Raw genomic sequence first — 26,706 nt, 5'->3', positions numbered from 1 at the left:
GGGAATGTAAGCAACGAGATGCAGCAAATCTTATTCAAATCCTGAAACAAGAGGAAAAGTTCAAAGGTGATGGATGGAACAATAGTAGGAAGAGAAGCAGAAACTACTATAAATATACAAAGCCAAATGATAATACTATAACCAAGCAGGACTATATGGACCAAGGTGAAAGATTCTTTAACAAGGATATAACATGCAACAAGAAAGGATATGGCATGCTCGCAGAGACAGAAGGTCGGGGTAAACAACAACCAAACCGCAACCGCCTCAAACTTGGGGAATGTAAATTTTTTACTGAGTATGAAATTGAACAATACAGCATTGAGACAAATGGGTTCAAAGAATGGGATTTGTCGACTTCGCTAGTTAACAACAACGTGTTTGTCAAAGACCTCCTATACCTCTCAGAAGTTTTTAGACCGACTTAAAAAAACCTAAACAACAACCAGTTGAAAAACAAACTCAAACCAGTTTTGAAAACAAAACAACCAGTTTGAAAACAAAACAAACTAAAAATTTTTACTTGAGATGAAATGACCGAAGAAGTTAAACGGTGATTTGACAACCACAAACAAAAAAGTTCAGAACCATGTCAAACCTGTCCAAAGAATTCTTAGCAGCTGAGAGAAAAATTCAATAATAGAAAGGCCAGTCTGGAAAATAACAACCCTAAACAAGTCACTTTTCATAGATGGAACGGCTAGTATCTCAAAAAGAAACAGACTCCTCAACAAAATTAAATATTGAAAGTCTGAAGGAGGTTTCGGAGACCAAAAGAATGGAAAAGTTTTTACTATTCACTGACAAAACAGTTTCGATTAAGAACATCTCATTGACTTAGAGTCGAAAATATTCTAAACTTTACCAAACCAAACAACAAAGTTGAAAAAAAGATTTTCGTCCATCTTTTATATTCTAAGTAAAATGTCATTCCGAAAAATAGAAGCGTAAGTGTTTCAAAAGGTTTAATGGCGCGTGGCAGATGTGAAGTTAAATTCACCAACTCAAATCAAACACCAAAGTGTTGTTTGTCAATGTCAAAGAAAGAGATGTTGAAGTGGGAAACCATACGAGAGAAGAGATGATATACAATTGTTCCTGTAAAGAACACCAACATATCCTGAATTAGCAGAGAGTTAAGTTCTGTTGCAGATATTCGAAACGAACTACCAACAACTTAAAGACAAACTTAAAACTCAGGAGAAGATTTTTCAGCTTTAGGTATAATGTTAACTTGGTCGAACACAACCCTGTAAAAGTGAACTCATATGTGCATCGCACCTCATGAAATTTTGAAAGAACTATTGAAACTTTGACAGAGGCAGACATATAAACATCAAAGAAATAGAACCGCGACGTTAGTTGCTGTGGTGTTTCAATAAATGTCATTGACAAGATATACGTTATGAAAGGAGGTGAAACTTTGAACTTAAATATAGTTTCCAGTCTCATAAAATATTTGACGACCAAACATTTCATTAAATTACTTGCTAAGTAAATGGCAGAGATATATGGTTTATCTATTACGACTAAAAACCCTGAGTCATATAATTCTATAACAACAAACTTACAAAACCTCAAGGACGATATTGTAAACTAACTTAGAACACGATGACGACTAAAGCCTGTTTTGCTCTTTTGACCACCAGAAGAACTGTGTTGTGAATGGTAAAAAATACTCTTTGAAGATACTTACTCAGATATACCACCAACAGGTTTGTTGACTTATTTAATACTTTAAGGACGGATGTAACATGTGCTGCAACAAGAGCAGGTTTCATTATGTTTGGATGTCCGACTGAGTTTAGTATAAACGATATGAGCTATAATACAAAAACTTATATCTGGTTTTATCTACAAACAGTTTCCTATAACAGGAATAGTTGTCATACAAGGAAGTCGTTTCCATTGACTTTAAGTACACCTATTTTATATATTGTTTCAAACTTAGGTTCAAAGTGCTATTCGAATGTCGACAGAAACACTTATGACCAAAAGATACTCATGCGTATAAACAACACTCTCGCTGGTTTGCCTATTGTTCATTCGAATGCAGAGTTTTCAGCTTTAGTGAACTCAAACACTTTAGCAAACAAACGTTGACATTAGTCGACGCAAACTTGTTCCTTGTAAAACTTTTATTGTCCTATGTGTATTTTCAATGACGCAGAAAGTTTCGAATTGGAAGAGCAACTGGTGAAAGTATTGTACTACAAGACAACTTCAACACAAATGCAAAACAAATGGAACAAATGCAACAACAAAGTCAAGAATAAAAAAATACTCAACAATAAAAATAATATTTTTTTTTATTTTATTTGAAATTACGTGCTGAGATTTGTGGAGAAGACCGTTGGGAAACTTGTTTGTTAATAGAAATATTGAAATTCACTTTGTGAGTCATTTTGAATCATGAAAAACAAAAAGACAAAAAGAGTTTTAAAGCGGATGGGAGCGAATGACGATAGTCTATGATGAGATGGGTGGAAAAAACTATTTTAAAAATATTGTCATTTGCAATCTCATTTTATACCGGATCCTAACAATTTACCTCTTGTAGACCACATAATACCGTATAAGAACGGACAATAACTTGAAAACTTACGCTGGTCTCACTCGTTCTGAAACAATAAGAACAGAGGCAAATTTGGAGATATATTGTATCGAATTTGTCGACGAACTAGAAGATGAGCAATGTTGAAATTACAGACTATGGCAAGCATACTTTTGAGTATCTACTATAGCGATAGATAACAGGACTCTTTACTTTTATACTGGCGTAAACTATAGGAAATGTTACAAGTATGTTTTACTAAGAAGGCTTATGCTTTAATAAACACTAGAGATAAGATGAAAACACGTTAAAATACTTCTTAACAAATTCAAGAAGCATAAGTGGACATACCATTTTAAACAGTAATATTTTACATATATTAAATGCTTCAGTTGAAAAACAAAGAAACAAAAGTAGCAGGAGTACAAAACCGTTAGACTATATCTTTACAAACGCTGTAGGACTATAGTCAGATGAGAAATTTCATCCCGAATGTTGTCATATATAACTACGGAAAAGTGCTGAATTCGAACAAAATGACGTTTTCGGTTGAAAAAAGGTGAGCAAAAAGTGCTCGACTCAAAACAAGCATTTTGTGAAGAATAACCAACCCGCGGAAAACAGCGGTTGCTTTTTATACAAAATTCACAGGTGAATTTTCAATGAATTTCCTTAAGTATAGAAAAATATATTTTAGGCGACCATGGTCACTCGGTCAACCTAACATCTTTTTGAAAAAAGTGTGAACAACATGACATTTGACAACAACACAGGAATATTAGCATTCATCGTAAATATTATTTTGTTAAGAACTTCATCGTTAAATGTTTTGTTGAGACTCATCGTATATGTTTTTGAGATTTTATCGTTGTGGTCCGACGGTTAAGCCATAAATCGAATGTCCGACGTCCCACAAAAAAATTTTTTTTTTATTGTAAGAACATATGAAAGTCGAAGCAAAAACGTCACGACAAATCTAATGGCGAAACATTCACAAAGGACTTAATGTATGAAGTCTACGTAGAGACAAGGAAGGTTATATTAATGCATACAATATGTGTCAGCAGTTTGGGAAAGACTTTAGAAGTTGTTGGAAAATAAGGTCCTGGAAGAGTAATTAACGGCATTTGTGAAATATACCAATCCGCGAATTCCGCGGGTTGCTTTTGTATACAAAATCATGCAGGAATTCCTGATGAAATCAAAAGGTTAGAGGAACGTATGTAGACCAAGACTTGTTAAAACTATATAGCAATGTGGCCTTCTCCAAAATATTGTATAGCAGTTGGAAAATTCTGGACTCCTATAGACAAGAAAGTTCAGAGAAAGTTAGATGAAGATGTATACGTTGAAGATACAGTGGAAAATGCAACATACCTTTGTTCGAAAGAAGAAGTTGAAAATATGCATGAAAACAAATAGAACATGAACGGAAGATATGTTACAGGTTATAGAGAATTCTCCTACGAACTAGCACAATGTGGAACAAGAAGATTAAAGAGAGAATTTAGAGAATATGAACTCGCTAAGATAGCATTAGAAGCTGCAGAAAGAAGTTAAAAGTTTGGGTTCGTTTGTGTACAAAATATTGTGCAGTAAATGAACCATTTTGTTGCTGAATTCAGACAAAAATATATTTTAGGTGAAGAGGTGAGATTTCACCTCTTTTTCACCTGTTTTTTTCACCCTCTTGAATTTCATGATTCATACGTAAATGTTTTGTCAACATGAACGTAAATGTTGTCGATAACTTCATCGTAATGGCGTAAATCAGACAAAAAATATATTTTAGGTGAAGAGGTGAGATTCACCTCTTTTTTTCACCTGTTTTTTCACCCTCTTGATTTTCCCGAAATAAAAATAAAGTTGTTTTTTTAAAAAAATATTTTTTATTTTTAGTAAGAACATGTAGCAAAACAGCACCAACCGTTAGTCATGAACCCAAATTCAATGTTAGTAGAGATTGAAAAAGCTTCATTCCTTTTCCATATACTTTCGAAACAAAAATCCAGAGAATAAAGCAAGAACTTTTAAACAAGTAATTTAGACTGTAGTGCGAAAGATGAAACAAAATACAGTATCTTATGAAATGCAGGATATTATTGACCATTTACCTAAACTTCCTGAAATCAACAAAAAAAACTCACTATTCCAGAATTCATGAAATAGAGAGTGCAAAGCAATGACTCAGTAGAAATAAAGAAGTTCATACGAAAGGTAACTATGAGTTCTTGATTTCATTGCAACCACAACATGGACAAGATTCGCGATTATGGATATAAAGAAACATCTCTGACATATACAATCTGGGAGTTTAGACCTACGACAACTTTGTTTCGTTAGTTTGCAATATGTGTATGGCAAATAAGAGATAAAGATATAAGAGGAAGTATGGAATGAACAATAAAACCCGCAACTTTTGAGTTAAGAAAACCATTGACGCCTTAGTCATACTAGCAGGTAAGATTTCAATGTACAATGCTAAAAATGAACCCGCAATGTTTCAAAATGTAAAAGCTGCAATGAGGAAATAAAACTACTCCGTCAAAGAGATAAAACGTATGCGAAACGACTATGCTGACTTAAAGAAAGAAGCAGAAAACCAGCAGAAAGATAAATGAGAACATGTTAGATATTCTGAACAAAAACATCCAACTGCTGACGATTTCCTTCTATCTGACTCAAAGAAGAATATAAGAAACTTCGGTATCGTTAAAACATTCGATGTACTGACAGAAGAAATAGAAGCTACGAAATTGGTTTAGGATTTTCAAATATACATCATAACAATTCATGTAAAACGCTTATAAAATAACAGGTGAAAAAAAGAGGTGAAAAAAGAGGTGATCTTCACCTCTTCACCCTAAAATATTTTTATTGAAATCTCTGTATAAAATTCTGAGTAAAATGACATATGGAACACATACTTTTTCAGTAAGGACATATGGGTAGAAATGAGGTAGAAAACGGGGTAGATATACCCTTCTACCCTAAAAATATATTTTGTCTTGTTTACACTCATTGACGAATTAAAGTCTTGACAAACATATACGATTAAGTCTTGACAAAACATATACGAAGAAAGTCTTGACAAAACATATACGAAAAGTCTTGACAAAACAATACGAAGAAGTCTGACAAAAACATTTACGATGAAATCATGAAAACATGAGGTGAAAAAAGAGGTGAAAAAACAGTGAAATCTCACCTCTTCACCTAAAATAAATTTTTGCTGAAAAAAATGGACCAAAATTCATGAATTTCCTTAAGAACAGAAAAAATAACGCTAGTTTTTATAAAATATTTTTTTTATTTTGTATGTAAAGACAGATATGTCAACATCAGAGACACAAAAACTGTATCGTTCATGAAGCCATAAATGAAGAATATGAGTTACATACAGTTTAACAAACAACTCCGTCTCATTCGTTCGGTCAAAGATGACATGTACCAAATGCAAAGTATTTTGACACATGTTTTGCTCCAGATACTAAAAACCACAAGACGTGTTTGAATTAATAGCACTCATGAACTCCTCAGTGAGTTTGAACATGTAGAACTTAAAAAGATGTACCAAGACAGACAAAACTTACCATCACATCTAAAAGGATATATGTTCATAAGTTCCTAGTTAGTTCAATAGCCAATGTGGGCTTCGCCTCGCTATGCTTGGTATATTTTACAGACTCTTCGTACGAAAGTTGCTGAAAAAATACATGTAAAGCGTTATTTTTGGTCTTTTATACAAGATAGAAAATAACGCTATTTTTATAAAATATTTTTTTTATTTTGTATTTTAAAGACAGATATGTCAACATCAGAGAACACAACAACTGTCTATCGTTCATGAAGACCATAAATGAAGAAATGAAGTACATACAAATAACAAACAGTTACGTCTCATCGTTCGGTCAAAAGACGATATGTACAATGCAAAGTATTTTGACAGCTCTCGTTCTACAAAGCAAGCATATCATTGTTTGAAAACAGCAGGCAAAAGAACTTAGAAAATTCCTCATAATGTTTGCGTTCCTCGAAAACCGAGGAACGATATTCCGTACGAAATCGTAAAAATTTGGCCAAATAGTTTGAAAAGGATATTATGTTCATTAGACTTTTAGTAAATGCTGTAAGCAAGTGGGCTTCACCTCGTTACGCTTGTATATTTTTCATGATGTTAGATGAAATTCATAGACAAGAAACGTGAAGAGATGAAAAGAAACTTCAAGCAAAAGATGAAGGTCATTGAAGCAAAAAAAAACATACAGAAAAGAATACCACGTTCGGTACCAAAGAAAAAAAGAACTATAAGTATAGATTCACACTGAAGAATGGAAAATGGAAAGAAGACAAGAATGGTTATGTTGCATTTAGTCAGAAGAAACAACAAAAGCTTTACGGACCTTGCTAAATTTAAAGATTTACAAATCTGACAGAAATTGGTTCTATCGCGAAAACTTACCGATTTCAATGACCCCAAATGAAGATGTGAAACAAATAGTTCAAGATACTTTACCTCAAACACACTATGATATTAAAGGTTGTACAATACTTACCTTCAAAGAAGATTTGCCATTGTTAAAGGAAAAAATAACAGAGTATTTTGACAACTTCAAACAAGCAGAGTAAATGAACCATTTATTTTTGGTCTTGACTTCAGATGGCTCAGGTAGCTCTAGATGGTAAATTGTCTTGTCAAATCCTTCTGGCATTCCGAGTCCTTCCTTCCAACATTCCAAGTCCTTCCTTCCAACAAGAAAAAAATTTCCTGACAACTGGAAAAAAATTTCCTGACAACTGGAAAAAAATTTCCTGTTGTTCGTCCGTAAACCATTCAAATTTTCGAAAATTGAGAACTTTTTTCCCGACAACTGGAAAAATTTTTCCCGACAACTGGAAAAAAATTTCCCGACAACTGGAAAAAAATTTCCCGACAACAGGAAAAGTTCTTCCTTCCGACAGGACACAAACGAATGTCCGACGTTCCTCTTCCTGAATGTCTTCCAAAGCCAGAAGAACCGACAGCCCCAGCACCACAACAGACTAAGACTCAAACACTTACATTTTTCAAGCTTGACTTTTTACAATTTGAACTTTGTTCGCGTAGATATGAATTCTGAAAGAAGTATGAGGGTCTTGTATGACTTTGTACTTCTCCCATAGTTCATGTCTGTCAAACTTACCTGCCATGGACTCTTTCATAAGTTCCATGAAATCGTCTTCGGACAATCCGGGGAAAAGTACAATGTCAGTAAGTATTCTCTTTACATCCTTACTTAAACTCTTGGCTGTCTGTACACAAATGACAACTGAGATGTTAAAGTGTCTGAGCTTCTTAAGAATTCGACACATGTCTGTTCTCTGTTCTTTAACAAAGGATGAGAAGCAAAGTCATCTAAGATAAGAAGACACCTATGAGGGTAAGTCTTCCAATCGTAAGATTGCAATTTCTTCGAAATGTATTCTATCTCTTTCTGTTTGTTTCTGAAGTGTTTCTTCTCTAATATTCTCTGCATTTCCTCATTTGGGTCTTTAAACTCGAATTGACATACTCATTTATAGCATTGTACTTCAAAACTCTTCTTTGGTACTTCTTTATCCAATCTAACAACTCAGAGTCTTTTATACATACTAACTTAGACTTTTTTATAATATCTTTGAACGAATTGACGGTTTGGTCGAATTGACCAGAAGTACTACAAATGACAACTAACTCATAGAATGGGTTCTTCTCATCTAGTTCTTGTTGTTGTGCAGCCATTTTAAGATAAGTGAAAGTCTTACCCGACCCAGGTGGTGCGATTAGACCTGTTATACCATTCTGAGCAAATAAGAACTTGTCATGTATGGGTTTTATCTGAGCATTTTCTAACTTCCTCTTGTTCTTGTTTAAAACATTCTCAAATTTCTTGTCAATGTCAGCAAACTTTTTTTCTAACATATTTTTAGAAAAATTAAAATTTTTATCTTTTTGAAAATGTCTAGCGATTTCGCTATCTATATTCGAGACAAACTTTTCGACAGCAAAACATCTGTCGACCATAAAATCTTACATAGTGTAAACAAGAAAGGTGAATTTGTTCTAAAGTTCTGTTTCTGGGAATATGACAAGAACCATAAAACATTAGGCAGAGAAGTCTTTAAGTTTGTCAATGACAGACTTGTTGACAGAGATGACGCCTCTTGGAAAGATGAAGTCCAACAAAAGTTCTTAGAATGCAAAGAAGGCACATGCGCTGTTCTTGAAGATGAAATAGAAAACAGAATAGAAGAGCTATTAAAGGACAAAGAACTTTTACATAAATATGGTTCGGAGAAATTTGACATAACTCCACCAGAAAAGAAGAAGAAGAGAGAAAAGAAAGAAAAGAAAGTAGAAGAAGAGAAGAAAGAACCTGAACCAGTTCCAGAGAAGGTGAGATATGACATGTAAAAATAAAATTTTATTTTTAGAACATTTCTGGGTCAATGTCAATGTTCTCTTCCTCTTTAGGAGCAAACACTGGTTTAGACTCTAAAATCTTTTTACCCAATTTACCTTGAACTTCAACTATCTTAGACTCATAATATTCATAGTCGTCTGCTTTCTTTGGTTCATAAGGTATAACAAGTTTGTATGCTTTGCCTTCTTTAAGGTTTGAAAACCTTCTGTCAAAATTTTCTTTGACTGCTAACAAACCTTCTATGTCTAAGTCTTCAAATTTCGCACCATTTTTAGTCACAATAGCAAACTTAACAGGCTCGATGTTCCAAACTTTGTCAAATGTAGACTTTTCAAAATGGTAGAAGTAAACATTCAAATAAGCGAATGGGTCTAGTTCTTCTTTAAGTCCTGACATATATTTGTTGACTGAAATATATTTCGTCATCTTTTCTATCGGATAAAAAAATATTTTTTTTAAATTTACTCAGAAAAATTTTTCTTTGTATATACGCCGTTCTGAACATCTAAAAGATTTTTGACATTTGCCAAGAATGTTCGTTTAGACGCTGTCATATAACCATACTCTTGGCAATATTGTTTATATTCATCGTACAATGACCTTTCATCCAAACACTCAAAGTTAGTCTCATCTATAAACAGTTCATAAACACTCTTGTTTGCTTCTAACAATGTTTGTCTTTCTTCGGTATGTGGAATTTGTCTTGGATTGAACTTAGAAATATCTAATGTCATAAAATATGAGAACAAGTGGTTGTAAAAGTCAGATGTCAAAGTTTCTGACAAAGCGTCAAAATATTCTGTATCTTGCATATGAGAATCTGACGTTCTGACAACTACATATCTTCTGTCAGAACTTTCTAACTTCATCGGAACGGCGTTGTTTGAAACCATAATGAAATTTGCAACATTTTCACAAACTCTTTGGTCTTTATATTTTCTTTCAACAACTCCAACTTTGTCTGTTATAAGACTCTTCAAAGCATCTGAGTTTAAAACCTTTGTTGTATCTATACTTTGAAGTTCGTTACATACTATAAGTTTCATATTCTCTATTGAGGAGTTAAATTTACCGCAGATGTTTTCTAAGTTTGTCATATTCGGGTTCGAATAGCCCTCTAACAGTTTGCACAAAATATCTGTAAAGAAAGTGTTCTTACCTGTTCCTTGTTTTCCAATTATAATGAGAGCAGTTTCATTTTTAGCACTTGGATGTTGTAAGATGTTTGCAAACCAACATAAGATATACTCATAGACTCTTTCGTTTCCATTGCATATAATTTCTTTGACATGGTCTAACCAAGCTTCTATAATATTTTCTTTCCATTCTACTTGTTCATATTTATATCCAGTGAAGATAGAATAGAAGTTTGGAGAAGGTGTATAAAACTTTATACCTCGAACTGAAAAATCTTCTAACTTTGACAATAAGATATCCCAAGCATCTAACATCTTCATTCCAACTTGTACGACTTTTATTTTCTTAAGTTTCTGTCTACATTCTTGTTCTGAAACTATTGTTGCTCTTGGTTTGTTAAAGACAACATCCCATTCTTTCATGACATAACATTCTGGGCAGAGTCAACATAAATGACTAAACGTTTCAAATTCTCGACTGCTTTGTTATAGTCTCGAAATGGACACATATTTCTGAATGCTTGGAAGTCATAAAAATCTGAAACATCTATTCTGTACATTTTTATAAAAATAAAAAAATATATTTTTTTTATTCTTGACTTTGTTGTTGCATTTGTTCCATTTGTTGCATTTGTTGTTCTTGAGCTATTTGTTGTTGAAGTTGTTCTTGTAATACAATACTTTCACCAGTTGCATCTTCCAATTCGAAACTTTCTGCCGTCATTGACAAATACATAGGACATAAAAGTTTTACAGGAACAAAGTTTGCGTCAACTAAGGTTAAGTTTATGTTTGCTAAAGTGTTTGAGTTCACTAAAGCTGAAAACTCTGCATTCGAATGAACAATAGGCAAACCAGCAGAGAAAGTGTTGTTTATACGCATGAGTATCTTTTGGTCATAGTAGTTTCTGTCGACATTCGAATAGCACTTTGAACCTAAGTTTGAAACAATATATAAAATAGGTGTACTTAAAGTCAATGGAACAGACATTCCTTGTATGACACCTTTTCCTGTTATAGGAAACTGTTGGTAGTAAAAACCAGATATAAGTTTTGTATTATAGCTCATATCGTTTATACTAAACTCGGTCGGACATCCAAACATAATGAAACCTGCTCTAGTTGCAGCACATGTTACATCCGTCCTTAAAGTATTAAATAAGTCAACAAAACCTGTTGGTGGTATATCTGAGTAAGTATCTTCAAAGAAGTATTTTTTACCATTCACAACAACAAAGTCTTCTGGTGTCAAAAGAGCAAAACAGGCTTTAGTCGTCATTGTGTTTAAGGTTAGTTTACAATATCGTCCTTGAGGACTTTGTAAGTTTGTTGTTATAGAATTATATGACTCAGGGTTTTTAGTCGTAATAGTATAAACCACTATGTCTTCTGCCATTTACTTAGCAAGTAAATTTTAATGAAATGTTGTGGTCGTCAAATATTTTTATGACGTCTGGGAAACTATATTTTAAGTTCAACGTTTCACCTCCTTTCATAACGTATATCTTGTCAATGACATTATATGAAACACCACAGCAAGCAATGTCGGGTTCTATTTCTTTGATGTTTATATCGTCTGCCTCTGTCAAAAGTTTCAATAGTTCTTTCAAAACTTCATGAGGTGCGATGACATATGAGTTCACTTTTACAGGGTTGTGCTCAACCAAGTTTAACATTATACCCAAAGCTTGACAAATCTTCTCCTGAGTTTTAAGTTTGTCTTTAAGTTGTTGGTAGTCGTTTCGAATATCTGCAACAGAACTTAAGTCTCTGCTAACTTCAGGGTATGTTGGTTGTTCTTTTACAGGAACTATTGTTATACCATCTTCGTCTTCGTATGGTTTCCCCACTTCAACATCTCTTTCTTTGACATTGACAACAACACTTTGACTGTTTGTTTGAGTTGGTGAATTTAACTTCACATCTGCCACCGCCATTAAACCTTTTGAAACACTCACGCTTCTATTTTTCGGAAATGACATTTTACTTAGAATAAAAAGATGGACGTATTCGAGTATCTCTTCGAATTGAAGCAGAACAAAGTTTACACACACAAACAATACAAGTTCATTGACAGAATAGTTCTTTACACAAACAATGGAAAATGTTATAGAATAGCAGTCTTTGCTGAACCTAAATATTTTCATAAAGCAAAGAAAGTTGGTATAACTGAAATGGTGAAAGTTCTTGACGTTGACAAAAATATAACAACAAAACTGACCGATATTTCTAAAGGAAAGTTTATAATACAATTTATGTCAAAACTGGCGTACTGTCAATATTTGACGGAGAGAAGTCAGTTCAAGAACAACTTACTGACCTGCTGCCAAAATCTGCTCGATGGAAGCTGTCGTTATGCCAATCTGAGGAGCCCCAGCAGGTTTCATCGAACGAATCTTCAAAAGAGCATCTTCCGTGAAAAGTGCTATTGGTTTTGTAAACTTCTTTGCTCTCAGTTCATATGGACCGTCTCTGTCACCAGTATATTGTATTTGTACAGTACCAACAGTTGAAATACCACCCATAAAGTCTTCTGAGTCAGCAAATGGAATGCCAAGCCAAAAGTTTGAACGGTCTCCATTTGTATATTGAGTTTTTTGACTCCTGTATGGGTCCATACTTTCACATATGGCATAATAGAACTTTGCATTTCAGGGTTAATGGTTGTTGTGAAGTTGTTGTTAAAGTTCATAGCATCTAATGTCAAGTTGTATGACCTCATATCCTCAACTGTAGAATATTCTTCTCTTGGATAGTATTTGCCATCTATGTTTATATGGTATTTAATACCAGGGTTGTAGAAGCAAGAATAGTCATTTATAGTTCGTCTGAAAAGAACAAACATAGTATCTGCATGTTTCATTGCAGTTGTTAAGGCAATATCTGTTCTTGCACCTGGGTCAGCACTTTGGTTTCCAACTTCACCTGCAAAGTCTTTGACAGATATTTGGTGTATAGGGAACATAAGTGGAACTGCAATATATTTGGCAGCTAAAGCATTTGAAATATCTGGGTCCAACATATAGACTGCAAGTCTGCTTTCTATTCTCTTGCATTCAAACTTTTCGCATGTGAACTTAACTGGGTCCCAAGCATCTCCAGCAGCATTGAAATAATAGTTTACTTCAGTGTTGAAGTTTGAGAAACCAAAGTCTAAGTCAACTTTGTCTTTGCAAAATTCGGCGAATGACGTTTGATTTGCTCCCTTTACGTCTGTAAGAGTGAATGGGTCTTGCGTTGGTGCAATGACTAAGTTATTTTTGCTTGGAGTAAGTTCAATAGAAATTTTTCCTGCCCAGTTTGGCAAGTATCTTAAAAACCTGAAGATGAGGAAAGATGACAAAGGAACTCTAAGTTTCAGTTTTACTTTAGTGACAGCATTTCCATCTGAACCAGAAAGGTTAACATAAACTCCTGGAACGTTAGGGTCAAGTCTTCTTATTTTCTCAATAGTTGCATACTGGTCTGTTTGTTCTCTAGCTTGTGGTTGTACTGAGTTTCTCAAAGCGAACCATTCATAGTTTGCCCATGTTACTGTTTGAACTAAGTCAGAGTTAGAATATATCTTATATCCCATGAAAACTTCTGGAGCATATTGGTATCCGACATAGAAAATTCCATTGCAACCTTTCTTGTCAGACAACTTGGCAGAAGGTTTTATTTCAATGTCTTGTTCCACGTATAAGAAAGAGTTGTCAATAGAAATTATATGAAACCTGTCGCAAGCAATATCTACTGTTGTTGAAGAACCTTCTCCAAACTCACCTACGTTTCCATAAGAAACAGCAGTTGTATATTCGTAAGTTCCAGGAACTATTTCTGACCTTCTAATGGCATTATCGCATTCGTTATACCATTCGGAAACATTTCCATTCATAGCATCCAAAACTGTTGGCGTTATATTCTGAGCGGCGTACATTTCATATGAGTAAAAATATAGAATAGTTGGATTTATATGTCATAATAGAACCCACTCCGACCAAGCTTTACTTTCTTCCTGACTGAGTTTTTAACTCTTCTTTTTCCTTCATTGCCCTCTGCTTGAAGTTGTTGCATCTTTGCATTATGTTCATCTAGTATGTTGCAAATTTTCCATGTCCTTTTTGCCTTTTGGCTCTGGTCGCCCATCTCAGGTAACCTATATCCTAGAAAGAGTTTGTCATAGTCTGTATTTGAGTCGTCGCTTATTGTTTGCATGACTCTGTCCTGAGTTTCCGGTTCAAGCTCTTCAAACAGTGCCTGTCCATATGGAATAAGCTCGTTTCCAAATATATGTTTTTGTAGCCATTCTGGTTTTCTTTCCATGTTACCAACTATATCTTTTGTGAATGGGAAAGCTTCTACCCAATCTTTCAGTCTTGCGTCGTTTATTTCTGTAGTTGGTTTTATTTTGTCAAGGAACATGTTTTTCAATACTAACATTTCATTTGGTACTGTCCATTTGAGTTTTCTTAAATATTCATCCCTTCTCGGTTCATTGTCTGCAAAGTAAGTTTTTATGACATTTTGCAAACTTTCGTTTGCAAGGTCATGTACAATAGGTTCTCTTCCTTCTATCTCTCCCTAACTTTCTTTCTAAACTCTTCACCAAATATACCATCTTTATGGTTCTGTGTATGAGATAAATGTTCTAGAACGTCAGGTGTTATATTTCCATCAGCCATGTTCATTTCATACTGGTTCAAAATATCTGCATCTTTCATATCTTTCAATGGCATTAAAGCCGCGCTTAAAATACCAGCTACATCTGGTTCACCATTCACTTCCATTGCGTCTACAACTTCTTGGAATTGTGGTTGTAAGTTTATGAACCACCTATCTGGATTAGCTTTATGACCCCATCTCATTGTAGTTCCATCGTCTGCAGAAACAAAAGTAGGTTTGTTTCCATCTTGGCTAGGTTCTGAATGAACTTTAAACAATGTTTCATTTCTATATGTTTTCTTGAAATTTAACCTTTTATTTTCACCGAGTTCATCCGAAGATTGAACGTTAAATGCTCGTAAGTAAAAAGGGTTGTTGTATTTGTGTACATTTTCTTTCAGTACTTCCATTCTATGCTGGATATTTTCATCTGGTGCTGGAGTCTTTTGTATGTCGGCAAACATTTTTCGATATTCTTCTACTATGTCAGCCGAATTTTTTTTAGACTCTTGGAAAGATTCCATATTCACCTCATGCTCTTGTTGAGGGTCAAGATTTTTCGGCTGTTCCAAATCTTCATCTAGTTCTGTGAAGTTAGTTTCCAAAGGAGTGACTTGTTCGTTTCCTTCAGGCTCTTCTAGCTGTTGTTGCTGAACTATTTCTTCCATGTCTGGTTGTATCTGAACTTCTTCCTGTGGAGTTTCTTGTACCTCATCTGCTGGCATTTCATATATTCCGAGACCGTTTTCAACAATTTCCCTATCTACGTCATCCGCATTCATAAGCTTTTGTTCTTTCGTTCCGTCTCTATTTTTTACGCGTTTCATGACGAAAGTTGAATTGTCATTTAGCTCTGACATCAAATATCTCGGAGTAAATTCATCCATGTCATTTGGATGATATGCTATTAAATCATATCCCTTAGCGAGCTTGTATTTTCCAGGTTTGAGATTATATCCGTTTTGGTGCTGAGCCATAAAGCTAAATAGGTTCGGGTCAGTATTTCCATCCTTGAACTTTCCAATAGCTTCTTTATATCTGTCACTAAAGTCAACAGTATCTGGGAAACCACACTCTTCTTTAAGCATTTTTAAGAATTCTTGGTTTCCTTGTTCTCTACTTCTTTTATGTCCTTGCTCTGTTTGTGGTTGTTGTTGTGCAGGGTTTTGAACTGTTGGTTGCTGTGCTGGTTGTTGTGTTGGTTGTTGTGTTGGATTTTGAACTGTTGGTTGTTGTTGTGGTGCATGCCTGTGTCTGTGTCCATGTGACGATGTAAATGTTCTAGGTAGTCCTGGTGCAGGTGCTTCTCTTGGAGGGTTTGGTGGTATATAAGTTCCACCAGCTGGCACATATGTTCCATCTGCAGCGTAATGTCCTACCTGACTTTTCGTTTTTAAGAAAGCATTTACTAGGTCTGTTTTGGTCTGTTGTAACTCTTTTTCTTGACTTTCCACAACAGTTGCTCTAACGGCGTCATAGGCACTTTGAACTGCCTGTCTCGTTGCTGCATCTGTTATTTTCGTCATATTTTGTGCTACTTCTCTTAACTCGTTGTCGAAACCTTCAGACTTCAGTTTCTTTCCAGATGAGAAGTCGTTCACTTGTTTCACCTTACTATGAAGAGCTTCGAAGGCGTTCTTAAAGTCAGCATTTGTTAAAGCTTCATTTGAACTGTCTTCATCCGCTTGTATTTTTGTCCTTATTGACCCTATGAGTTGGGCTGCTTTAGCGTTGGCTTGGGCATCTAACCAGTCATTGTTAGCTTTTATATATTCTGCGCTTTTCATTGCCTTTTGCATGGCTGCGTCGTTATTTTTACTTTCTTGTGCTAAGTTTTCATACTGTACGGTTTGGTTTTGCAACTGTAAAAGTTTTTCTGCCTTTACATTTGCTTCAACTTCTTTTTTATACTCATCGCTATCCATATATGTCTTCAGGGCTTTTTGTTTTATTTCTTCATCTTTCAGTACTTTATATTGAGTAGTATGGTTTTTCAAATTTATAACATCTTGTTCCATTTTTGCTACTTCTGCTGCTTTTTCTGACACTTTTTTCGCATATTCCTCTGTACTTAGTTCTTTCAGTTGTTCTTCTTTCTTCTTTTTCTCTACGTTTAACTCATTGAGTTTCTTTGTGTGTCTGTCATATTCTAGTTTCTTTTCGTTTTCACTTATTTGCTTCTGTATGTCTATGTTTGACTTTTTGACATCTGTTATTTGATTTTTGAGTGAACTCAAATTCATTTGACTTTGAGGGTTATATGCTGTTCCGTCTGCAGCTCCACCATAGCCTGCCATTTTCGCTAAAAGTGCCGCTCTTAAACCTCCACTCTGTGCACCAACAACTCGGTTTAAAAGCATAGGGTTGCTTGACATTTGTTGCAACATAGTGGGGTCATTCAGCATTTGTTGTTGCAACTGTTGTTGTGGTGTCAGTTTTACTATTGGATGTTTCAATGCTCTCTTCCTCTTACGTATATTCTTACGTAGCTTACGTGGCATTTTAAGTGAAGTTAAAAAGCGGTTTTTGACAGATGTTTATTGTGACTTCTTCGTAAAGACTTTGTTAAGACTTCTTCGTAAAGACTTTGTCAAGACTTCTTCGTAAAGACTTTGTTGAGATTTCTTCGTAAATGACCCAAAAATATATTTTAGGTGAAGAGGTGAGATTTCACCTCTTTTTTCACCTCATTTCTCACCTCTTGAATTTTCATGAATTTCTTCGTAAAGACTTTGTTAAGACTTCTTCATCTAATTTCTCATGAACTTTCTTGTCTATGTTTTGTTGAGATTTCTTCGTAAAGACTTTGTTGAGATTTCTTCGTAAAGACTTTGTCAAGATTTCTTCGTAAAGACTTTGTTGAGATTTCTTCGTAAATGACCCTAGTAGTATATTTTTGGTGTAAATTTCATGAAAATTCAAGAGGGTGAAAAATTAGGTGAAAAAACAGGTGAAATCTCACCTCTTCACCTAAAATATATTTTTGGTGTAAATTTCATGAAAATTCAAGAGGGTGAAAAATTAGGTGAAAAAACAGGTGAAATCTCACCTCTTCACCTAAAATATATTTTTGGTGTAAATTTCATGAAAATTCAAGAGGGTGAAAAATTAGGTGAAAAAACAGGTGAAATCTCACCTCTTCACCTAAAATATATTTTTGTCTGATTTTACGAAGAAGTCTTGACAAAACATTTACGAAGAAGAAGTTTTGACAAAGTCTTTACGATGAAGTTTTGACAAAGTCTTTACGATGAAATCTTGACAAAGTCTTTACGATGAAATTCATGAAAATTCAAGAGGTGAAAAATGAGGTGAAAAAACAGGTGAAATCTCACCTCTTCACCTAAAATATATTTTTATTGAATTCTGTATAATATTCTGAGTAATATGACAGATGTTTATATAACACTTTCTCCGGTTTATAGGACCTCTCTCATATTCTATCTTGTCATATCAAAACTCATAGTCATGTTTGTCCTCTAAGACTTCATTTATACTAAACATCTTCAGGGCTAGAAGGCACGAAGTGCCTGGAAGCCCCACTACCTTTTTTTTTTTTTTTTTTTTTTTTTTTTTTTTCATATTTCCATCAAAAGTTCATAAGGTAAAAAATTTCGTTTATATTATTGCAAAATAAAATCTTCATTATCAAAATAATATTAAATGATAATATAATTTAAAAACAACTATTATTTAATAAAGTTTAATTGCCAAGGTTCATCTAATTTTTTGATTTTTAATGTTTTATGAATTTTATTTATCATGTATATATCTAATGAAGATTATATATGTCGAAGATAAGTACCTTAATATGTACGTAAAAATTAATGAAATTTATTTTGAATGTAGAACCGAGCAATTTTCAAATTTTGTGCTTTTTTTGAATTTTCTCGATACCAGATAAGTTGTGTTGACTAAATAATATATGGATACAAATGTTCTTATAGATGAATATATGCACAAAGTTTAAGAGGCCATTTTCTTTCAGAAACCGAGATTTGTGAATTTTTTCAAATTTTGTGCTTTTTTTGATATTGAAATTTCATTTCATTTTTTTGATGCATATCGATGCACCATGCCAACTTAAAGAAAGGCTATCTTATATAGATGCTATGAAAGCTGTCATTGATAACGAATGTCATGCAGGTTGTCCATATCAATTAAAAAAAATCCAAATTTAGGGGGAACAAAATTAAAATTCAGGTGCAGTGCAGATAAATGTGAAGCATGTATCTCATTTCTAAAGGATGATGAAGAATATATCCTAACAGAATATAATGGAACACATAATCACAATCAAATCAAAGATGAGACAAAGAAATACCACACATTATCACAATGCTATCGTCGGGTACTTATTAATTTTATAAAACAGGGGGTGATCCGAAAATGGCTCAAATTGAATGCGACAAAAAACTTGATCTGGATGATCCACTTAACAGGCCATCTTTTTTGAATGCATCTTCAGATCAAATGAAAACAATTCAGGAAAAAGGAAATAAAAAGATCAAAGGTATTCAAAAGTACGATGATAATCAATTCAAGTCAACTCAATTATTTAAGGGTATCAAAGAACAAGAGTCACCAAAAGATTTAATTTATTTCGATGTCGATAATTACAACAAACCAAAGAAATTAATCTTTTATTATGCTTCTTTCAAATTTCTGGACATAATCAAAATTGTGAAAGAGCATTTTATTGATGCAACCCATTCATTACTTGAATTTAAAATGTTGTTTTACATGATATCAGCCAAATTTCCAAATACACATGCATTCCCAATTTTTCAATTTGTCGTTTATCCAAACACTTCAGAAAATATTGCATTCTGTCTCAAGGCATTTTTTAACTGGGCAAAAGTAAAACCAAAATATTTTATGTCAGATTGTGCACAAGAAATCGAAAATGCGATTATCAACTCTTTTCCAGAAGTTATCCTTCATTGGTGTGCAGTTCATGTAATGAGGGCGTTCAGAAAAAATTTGAAAGATTATGCATTTGAGAGTTCAGACAAATTGATATTAGATACAAAAATGAACTATCTTGCATACGGCAGAAATGGCAAGAAAGAATGGATTGAACCAACGTTCAAAAAAATTCTGGAAATAGCCGAAAAATTCCCAGAATTTTCAAAATACATACAAAATCAATGGATATCAAACCAAGAAAGATGGACAGCCGCTGAAAGAGATGAAAATTTAGCTCTCACAAATAACATTTCAGAATCGATTAACAAAAAAATTAAATATTACTACTTTGGCGGAACAATTTTCATGAGATTTGATCGATTTGTGATGAAATTAATCGATTTTATCGTTCCTTCATTTTATTACAGAATTTCTCAAGATATAAGGCTCAGAGACAAAATTCCAAATCCGTTGCCATCTGAAAAAAAGCCAAAAAAGTCTACAATCAGACTGGATACAGAAAAATGTATAATGCTCACTGATAAAATTAAATCGTTAATAGTTAACTCATCAGCAAACTTAAATACGCTTCAATTGGGTTTAGATGACCTACTTGATAAAGTTGTCAAGGCAGCAAAGGTTCAAAAACGAATGACCCAGTATTTTTCGAAATTAAGTATCCCAATGGAAATCAAGCTTAGTATTCTCACGCAAATTACAGAATTTGGATGCAATACCCCTCAATTCATTGTTGAGAATGCCAAGTCTTTTCAAGATAAAATTATTACAGATTTCCACCTTCAAATTTATACAACATTATAAAAATTTATGAATAAAAACTTGATATAAAATAACATTTTTATTTTTACTAAGAAAAAAAAGGTTTTTGATAATAAATTTATTTTATTTCGAAAAAGTAGCAATAATCGTAAAAGGGTATTGATAGGCTTGCTAAAGTAACTAATTTTAGCTGTCAAATACTTTTGTATTTTGAAGTAAATTAGTATAAATTTGTTTTTACTTTTATTTCGAAAAAGTAGCAATAATCGTAAAAGGGTATTGATAGGCTTGCTAAAGTAACTAATTTTAGCTGTCAAATACTTTTGTATTTTGAAGTAAATTAGTATAAATTTGATATTATTTTAACTCCCTTTGAAAACCTCAATTTTCCATACAGAGGGAACGGGAATAGCATCCAATATTCCCTGAGAATGGTTGCGCATTCTCAGTTCCCTCTATATTTCGAACGAAGCTCTCATCGGTCTTTTTTTAATACTAAACGTTTTTTTTCCTGTCACTTTTAGCTAAAATTTGGGTTTGCCGCATATTAATTAAGTAAGAAATTCGATATTCATATGAAAGTAAACTTGAATTTGAATATAATAGCTCTAATTATTATGAATCTAAACCATATCACATCGAATTAAATTCAGGCTATTATTTATTTGAATTATGGGGATGTTCAAGCGGTTATGAAAATGGAAATGAAAACTATAGAGTATCAAATGGCGCCTATGTAAAAGGCTACTTAAAACTTAATACGAAAAGAGATTTTTATCTCCATGTTTGTTCACAAGGGAAAGCTAGTATGTCAAATTATTCATACGGAGGTGGAGGTCCTGGACAATTTGGTGGTGGAGGGGCAAGTGATATTAGACTTCTACCAGGTGATTACGCTAACTTTACATCATTGAAAAGTCGTATTATCGTTGCAGCAGGTGCAGGGGGTCCAGATACTGGAGATTTAGGCGGTCCTGCAGGATCCCTTGAAGGATTTAACAGCAATAATAATCATGGAAACGGAGGAACTCAAACATCCGGTGGGCGTGGATATGTCAATGGATCTTTTGGAAAAGGAGGAGGAAATCCAAATAGAATTGATGCATTAGGAAATGGATCTGGAGGTTCAGGATATTTTGGTGGAGGATCATCAACAATAATCAATGATTATGGTGGTGGTGGAGGAAGTAGTTTCATCAGTGGTTATCCAGGATGTGTTGCGATAACAGAAGATTCAACAGAGAATTCGATCAAATTTCGAACAGGTGATTTCACATCAATTCACTATTCAGGATTAAAATTCGAAGATCCTATTATGATTGATGGAAAAAGTCAAATGCCATCACCAAATGGTACTAATGAAACAGGTCATTCTGGCAATGGCTTCATCCGAATTATTAAATATCCTATTATTTCTGATACATGTATTCAGAATATTTACCGCATTAATTTATTTTCATTTATTCTAGAATTTTCAATTTTCATATTGTCAACTGATTCATAAAAAATATTTTTTTTCATTTTTATGAAATTCATTTATATTTATTCTGTTAACGTCAATAAAGGTATTTTACTTAAGGATTCTGATGGAATTTCTACATAAATTACTAAAATAATAGCAATCGCAGCATAATTATTTAATTACAGGATATTTCTTGAAAAATAGAAAGTTCAATTCTAAAAATACTTGATTTTGAATATAATGGTATTAATTACTATGAATCAAAACCATACCCAATCGAATTATCCAAAGGATATTATTTATTTGAATTATGGGGATGTTCCTCTGCATTTTATCCTCAAGATCCAGTAACTTATCCATCTTCTCAAGGTTCATATGTTAAAGGTTATATATTATTAAAAGCTAAATATGAATTTTATCTTCATGTTTGTCATAAAGGGGAATATGGTATGTCAAATTATGCTTATGGTGGCGGTGGTCCTGGTCAATATGGTGGTGGAGGTGCTACTGATATAAGACTTCTACCAGGGAATTACGATAACTTTACATCATTGAAAAGTCGTATTATCGTTGCAGCTGGTGCAGGAGGTCTAGATTCAGGGGACTTTGGAGGTCCAGGTGGAACTCTTGAAGGATATGATAGTCAATATAATCATGGAAAAGGAGGTACACAAATTTCTCCTGGTCAAGGATACGTTAATGGACAATTTGGAAAAGGTGGAGGAAATTCTGGTTTAATAGGTGGATCCGGAAATGGATCAGGAGGATCTGGATATTTTGGCGGGGGTTCTTCTGATATTATTGATAATTATGGCGGTGGTGGAGGTAGTAGCTTCATCAGTGGTCATGAAGGTTGTGTTGCAGTAAATGAAGATTCACCAGAAAATCCAATGACATTTCGATCAGGAAAATATATCTCTGTTCATTATTCAGGATTGAAATTCGAACACACACAAATGATTGATGGTCAAAGTCAAATGTTTTCACCTAGTGGAAGTCTTGAAACAGGTCATTATGGCAATGGTTTCATTCGAATTACACAATTCCCTACATTCATTAACTCTTGTATTCAAAATATTTATTTCTCTTTTCTCCATTCTTTTATTTCTGGATTTTCTTTATTTATCTTTTCTTCTTATTAATATTAATATTATCTATAACAAAAATAATATCATATACACTCTTTGAAGGTAAATCGAATAAATATTATTGGCCATATATCTGAGTCGATATAAGTTCAAATTGCTATTGAAATTTACCACTTATTGAGATGGCGAGCGCTTTCGCAAATTTTGTTCCGCTCTCAATAATGAACAAGATATCCAAATAGCTCAAGCAATTAAATTTGCTATTATTTGATTCAGGAATAAAAATTTTACCAATTTGTGGATAAATCCTTCTCGAATAAGAGTTAAGTCTTCATACTGAATATGTAAATGATGATACAAAAATTTCTTAAAGTCGATAAATGTTAACAGAATTATTCGAAAAAGAGCTAGAAATCCTAACAAAATAGGCGGATCTGAATAATTTTCAAGTAATTGTAAATTGAACAATATCAGTTAAAATTTCTCATCCTTTTCAAAACAAACTAGATTTTGAATACAATAGCCCTAGCTACAGTAATTTTAAACCATATCATATTGAGCTCAATCAAGGATATTATTTGTTTGAATTATGGGGCTGTTCAAGTGGTTTTCTTGAGGGCAACCCATTATACGTTTGGTCTGGAGGTGCTTATGTTAAAGGTTATCTGAAACTTAATTCAAAGAGAGAATTTTATCTTCATGTTTGTTCACAAGGACAAAAAAACATGCAATATTATTCATACGGAGGTGGAGGTCCTGGACAATTTGGTGGTGGAGGTGCAAGTGATATAAGACTTCTTCCAGGTGATTACGCTAACTTTACATCATTGAAAAGTCGAATTATCGTTGCGGCTGGTGCAGGGGGTCCAGATACTGGAGATTTAGGCGGTCCTGCAGGATCCCTTGAAGGATTTAACAGCAATAATAATCATGGAAACGGAGGAACTCAAACATCCGGTGGGCGTGGATATGTCAATGGATCTTTTGGAAAAGGAGGAGGAAATCCAAGCAAACTTGATGCATCTGGAAATGGTGCAGGAGGTTCAGGCTATTTTGGAGGTGGCTCATCTAAAAATAGCCATGATTATGGCGGTGGTGGAGGAAGTAGTTTCATCAGTGGTTATCCAGGATGTGTTGCGATAACAGAAGATTCAACAGAAAATTCGATCAAATTTCGAACAGGTGAATTCACATCAATTCACTATTCAGGATTAAAATTTGAAAAATCATTGATAATTGATGGAAATCATCAAATGCCATCACCAAATGGCACTAATGAAACAGGTCATTTTGGAAATGGTTTCATCCGAATTACTTCATTTTCTTTAGATGCAAATTCATGCGTATTAAATATTTATTCATCATTTCTTAATATGTTTCTTCTTGAGTTTTCTATTTTCATATCATCTTTTGAATAAACAATATTATATGATAACATACTGACTTATTCATCTAGAGATATTTTATATCTTCACCTTAATTGCGGCTCATAAAATCTTCATATATAGAGATATTTACATTTGAAAAAAAAACCGCGAAAAAAATCGGAAAAAAGTGTATCTTAAAATCTGACATCGGAAAAAAGTGTATCTTTTCAATATGATAATATTAAAAAGTGACAAAATGTTTTTATTAAATCTAATTTTTGAACAATTAATAAGCGATGGTAATTCTATATTTAAAAATACATATAGGAATAATTTAATTGAGTGTTCAGTTAGTGGATCTTCATTCCAATACATAAATGGAAGCCAACAAAAAACTAAACCTGAATACGCTTTTGATCAAATGGACAAACACTATGATTGGTGTTCAAATTGTGGGAAAAACAAATCAGATCTTCCATGGGCGATTTATTCCATTAAAAATCACATGATCAAATTATCTGGATATTACCTCAAAATTGGCTGTTGTGATATAAATTATCCATGTTGTTGTATCGATGATAATGATTGTTGTGAATGTTGTTTGTACAGTTGGTCATTACAAATCTCAAATGACAACAAAACATGGAAAACAATTCACAAAGTTGAAAAAGACTCAGAAATGAGAAGATGCAAAGATAAAACATATAAATTTAGTGAAACATACAATACTAAGTATGTTCGTCTAATCCAAGATGAATCATGTCCAGGAGATCCTCCATGTATTGCATTGAACAAAATCGAACTTATTGGTTCCATCGAAAATGAAGATGGACTTATATTCGAAGACCAAGAAAACGAAGAAGATGATGTCAGTATCATTGGTCATATATCAAAGAATAAAATGTAAACGATAGAAGCATGTGATAATTAATAACACAATAGAAGCAACATGTGTAAAAAAATTAACTTATCTTATCTTTATTTTAAGGCTCCGGTCCCACCCTCTCAATTTTAAAAGTTTTAATATCTCCACCAATATGAGTTTTTGATACTTTTATTTTAGTACATAATATCATTATGTAATACACTATAGTATAGTATATTTAAACTGAGTATTACTATTATAGTTCATCTTATCTGAGAATTCGGTATTTTGACAAAATTTCAACTTTGACCGGTAAAACTATTTATAATCAAAAAAGCCCACGACATTTTATAGCATATTAGTGATACATTATATTGTTATTAGTAAACTTGATTTACAATCTCTTCTAGATGAGTAATTTTTTTTTTGAAAAAATCTGACAAATCACTTTTTGACAGAATCTAGATATTTTTGATTTGTGAAAGTTTTAATAATATGATAAGGTTTATATATGCTATCATAATATAATAAAATCATATAATGTTACATTATCGCTATATATGTCGAATATTAAAAAATTGTATATTAACATTTTTTGTCATATCTTGATAATAAAGAAAAAACTCTCAGTTCCCCTTCGACAAATTGTTAGAATGCAACTAAAGTTTATTTTGATATAGTGAGTTTGCTTCTAAAAAAATATATGAAAGAAGAATTAGATTTGCAAGACCCCTATAAAAAACGATTTTTGCGTCGAGAATAACTTCATGCACGATTAATTGATATGATAATAAAAATCATATATGATAATTACTTAATATAGGCAACAATATTGTATTAATCACTTTTTGTCAAAACGGTTTTTCGATAATTGAGTATTCAATTTTCCAAAAATCCATTCAATAATTTGATTTATAATTCAACGTATAAGAAAAAACTCTCAGTTCCCCTTCGACAATTTGTAAAGAAAATTATATAGTTTCTGTCGACACTATTTGTATATTCTACCTTCTTCGGTATTTCGAAGAATTAGGTTTGCAAATTTGATATTTTTGATGTATTTTTTCAAATTGAGAGTATTTTTGACGATAGAAGTAGGTGTTTTTTGAATTACAATTTTATATTGATGTGCATGATAAAAATTTGAACTTATATTATGGTAACATAGTATAAGTCATAATGTATTAATATACAAAAGATATTATCAAAAAATTCCTTTCCAATATGTATAAACAAATCGATTTTTTAAATTAAATTTAAACCTTAAACTCAATATATTAAAAAGTGACATTATTTTAATTAGAAGTACAAAAATCCATAGTCATAGAATTATCAAATGATTGAAAATTGTTATAATTGGGCACATTATACTCATTTATGAATTTACTATACTATATACTTTGCAAATTTAAAAATCCAAATTTTCAATTTTTAAAATATCATTATTTATCATATATCA

The 26,706-nt window shown here is 33.0% G+C and overlaps 11 protein-coding genes and 2 pseudogenes across 13 annotated transcripts, besides 3 other annotated features; 5 read left to right on the top strand and 8 right to left on the bottom strand.

Moving 5' to 3' along the window:
- Window positions 1-13,998: part of a mobile genetic element that runs on past the window's edge.
- TVAGG3_0636800 lies at window positions 7,622-8,495 on the bottom strand (annotated as a pseudogene). The gene has a single exon. A coding segment is annotated over exon 1 (874 nt).
- On the top strand, window positions 8,532-8,987 carry TVAGG3_0636790 (uncharacterized protein; the record flags this gene model as incomplete). The annotated part of the gene is made up of 1 exon (XM_051241070.1): window positions 8,532-8,987. The coding sequence occupies one exon, from the start codon at window positions 8,532-8,534 to the stop codon at window positions 8,985-8,987; it is 456 nt and encodes a 151-aa protein (XP_051087657.1).
- TVAGG3_0636780 (protein of unknown function, DUF4108 family) lies at window positions 9,004-9,393 on the bottom strand (the record flags this gene model as incomplete). The annotated part of the gene is made up of 1 exon (XM_051241069.1): window positions 9,004-9,393. The coding sequence occupies one exon, from the start codon at window positions 9,391-9,393 to the stop codon at window positions 9,004-9,006; it is 390 nt and encodes a 129-aa protein (XP_051087656.1).
- On the bottom strand, window positions 9,459-9,731 carry TVAGG3_0636770 (Poxvirus D5 protein-like family; the record flags this gene model as incomplete). Its single annotated transcript, XM_051241068.1, has 1 exon — window positions 9,459-9,731. One exon carries the CDS (start codon window positions 9,729-9,731, stop codon window positions 9,459-9,461), a length of 273 nt encoding a protein of 90 aa, XP_051087655.1.
- Window positions 9,862-10,693, bottom strand: TVAGG3_0636760 (annotated as a pseudogene). The gene has a single exon. A coding segment is annotated over exon 1 (832 nt).
- TVAGG3_0636750 (protein of unknown function, DUF4106 family) lies at window positions 11,534-12,070 on the bottom strand (the record flags this gene model as incomplete). Its single annotated transcript, XM_051241067.1, has 1 exon — window positions 11,534-12,070. The coding sequence occupies one exon, from the start codon at window positions 12,068-12,070 to the stop codon at window positions 11,534-11,536; it is 537 nt and encodes a 178-aa protein (XP_051087654.1).
- Window positions 13,999-14,084: 86 nt separating the features above from the next.
- TVAGG3_0636730 (protein of unknown function, DUF4106 family) lies at window positions 14,085-14,537 on the bottom strand (the record flags this gene model as incomplete). Its single annotated transcript, XM_051241066.1, has 1 exon — window positions 14,085-14,537. The coding sequence occupies one exon, from the start codon at window positions 14,535-14,537 to the stop codon at window positions 14,085-14,087; it is 453 nt and encodes a 150-aa protein (XP_051087653.1).
- Window positions 14,538-15,337: 800 nt separating this feature from the next.
- TVAGG3_0636720 (protein of unknown function, DUF4106 family) lies at window positions 15,338-15,865 on the bottom strand (the record flags this gene model as incomplete). Its single annotated transcript, XM_051241065.1, has 1 exon — window positions 15,338-15,865. A coding segment is annotated over one exon (528 nt), but the record flags the coding sequence as incomplete, so codon positions are not given.
- A 775-nt stretch (window positions 15,866-16,640) lies between these two features.
- TVAGG3_0636710 (protein of unknown function, DUF4106 family) lies at window positions 16,641-17,278 on the bottom strand (the record flags this gene model as incomplete). The annotated part of the gene is made up of 1 exon (XM_051241064.1): window positions 16,641-17,278. A coding segment is annotated over one exon (638 nt), but the record flags the coding sequence as incomplete, so codon positions are not given.
- Window positions 17,279-18,334: 1,056 nt separating this feature from the next.
- Window positions 18,335-21,007: a mobile genetic element.
- Window positions 19,167-20,507, top strand: TVAGG3_0636700 (MULE transposase domain-containing protein; the record flags this gene model as incomplete). Its single annotated transcript, XM_051241063.1, has 1 exon — window positions 19,167-20,507. One exon carries the CDS (start codon window positions 19,167-19,169, stop codon window positions 20,505-20,507), a length of 1,341 nt encoding a protein of 446 aa, XP_051087650.1.
- A 266-nt stretch (window positions 21,008-21,273) lies between the features above and the next one.
- TVAGG3_0636680 (glycine-rich protein family) lies at window positions 21,274-21,969 on the top strand (the record flags this gene model as incomplete). The annotated part of the gene is made up of 1 exon (XM_001302110.2): window positions 21,274-21,969. One exon carries the CDS (start codon window positions 21,274-21,276, stop codon window positions 21,967-21,969), a length of 696 nt encoding a protein of 231 aa, XP_001302111.2.
- A 407-nt stretch (window positions 21,970-22,376) lies between these two features.
- On the top strand, window positions 22,377-23,069 carry TVAGG3_0636670 (glycine-rich protein family; the record flags this gene model as incomplete). The annotated part of the gene is made up of 1 exon (XM_001302111.1): window positions 22,377-23,069. One exon carries the CDS (start codon window positions 22,377-22,379, stop codon window positions 23,067-23,069), a length of 693 nt encoding a protein of 230 aa, XP_001302112.1.
- Window positions 23,070-23,740: 671 nt separating this feature from the next.
- TVAGG3_0636660 (glycine-rich protein family) lies at window positions 23,741-24,433 on the top strand (the record flags this gene model as incomplete). Its single annotated transcript, XM_001302112.2, has 1 exon — window positions 23,741-24,433. One exon carries the CDS (start codon window positions 23,741-23,743, stop codon window positions 24,431-24,433), a length of 693 nt encoding a protein of 230 aa, XP_001302113.2.
- Window positions 24,434-25,369: 936 nt separating this feature from the next.
- Window positions 25,370-26,706: part of a mobile genetic element that runs on past the window's edge.

The sequence above is a fragment of the Trichomonas vaginalis genome, chromosome III (assembly GCF_026262505.1).
Source record: "Trichomonas vaginalis G3 chromosome III, whole genome shotgun sequence".
In the NCBI taxonomy this organism is placed as follows: domain Eukaryota; phylum Parabasalia; order Trichomonadida; family Trichomonadidae; genus Trichomonas; species Trichomonas vaginalis.
The sequence above is the reverse complement of the archived record's forward strand: the minus strand, read 5'-3'. Positions and strand labels throughout refer to the sequence as shown.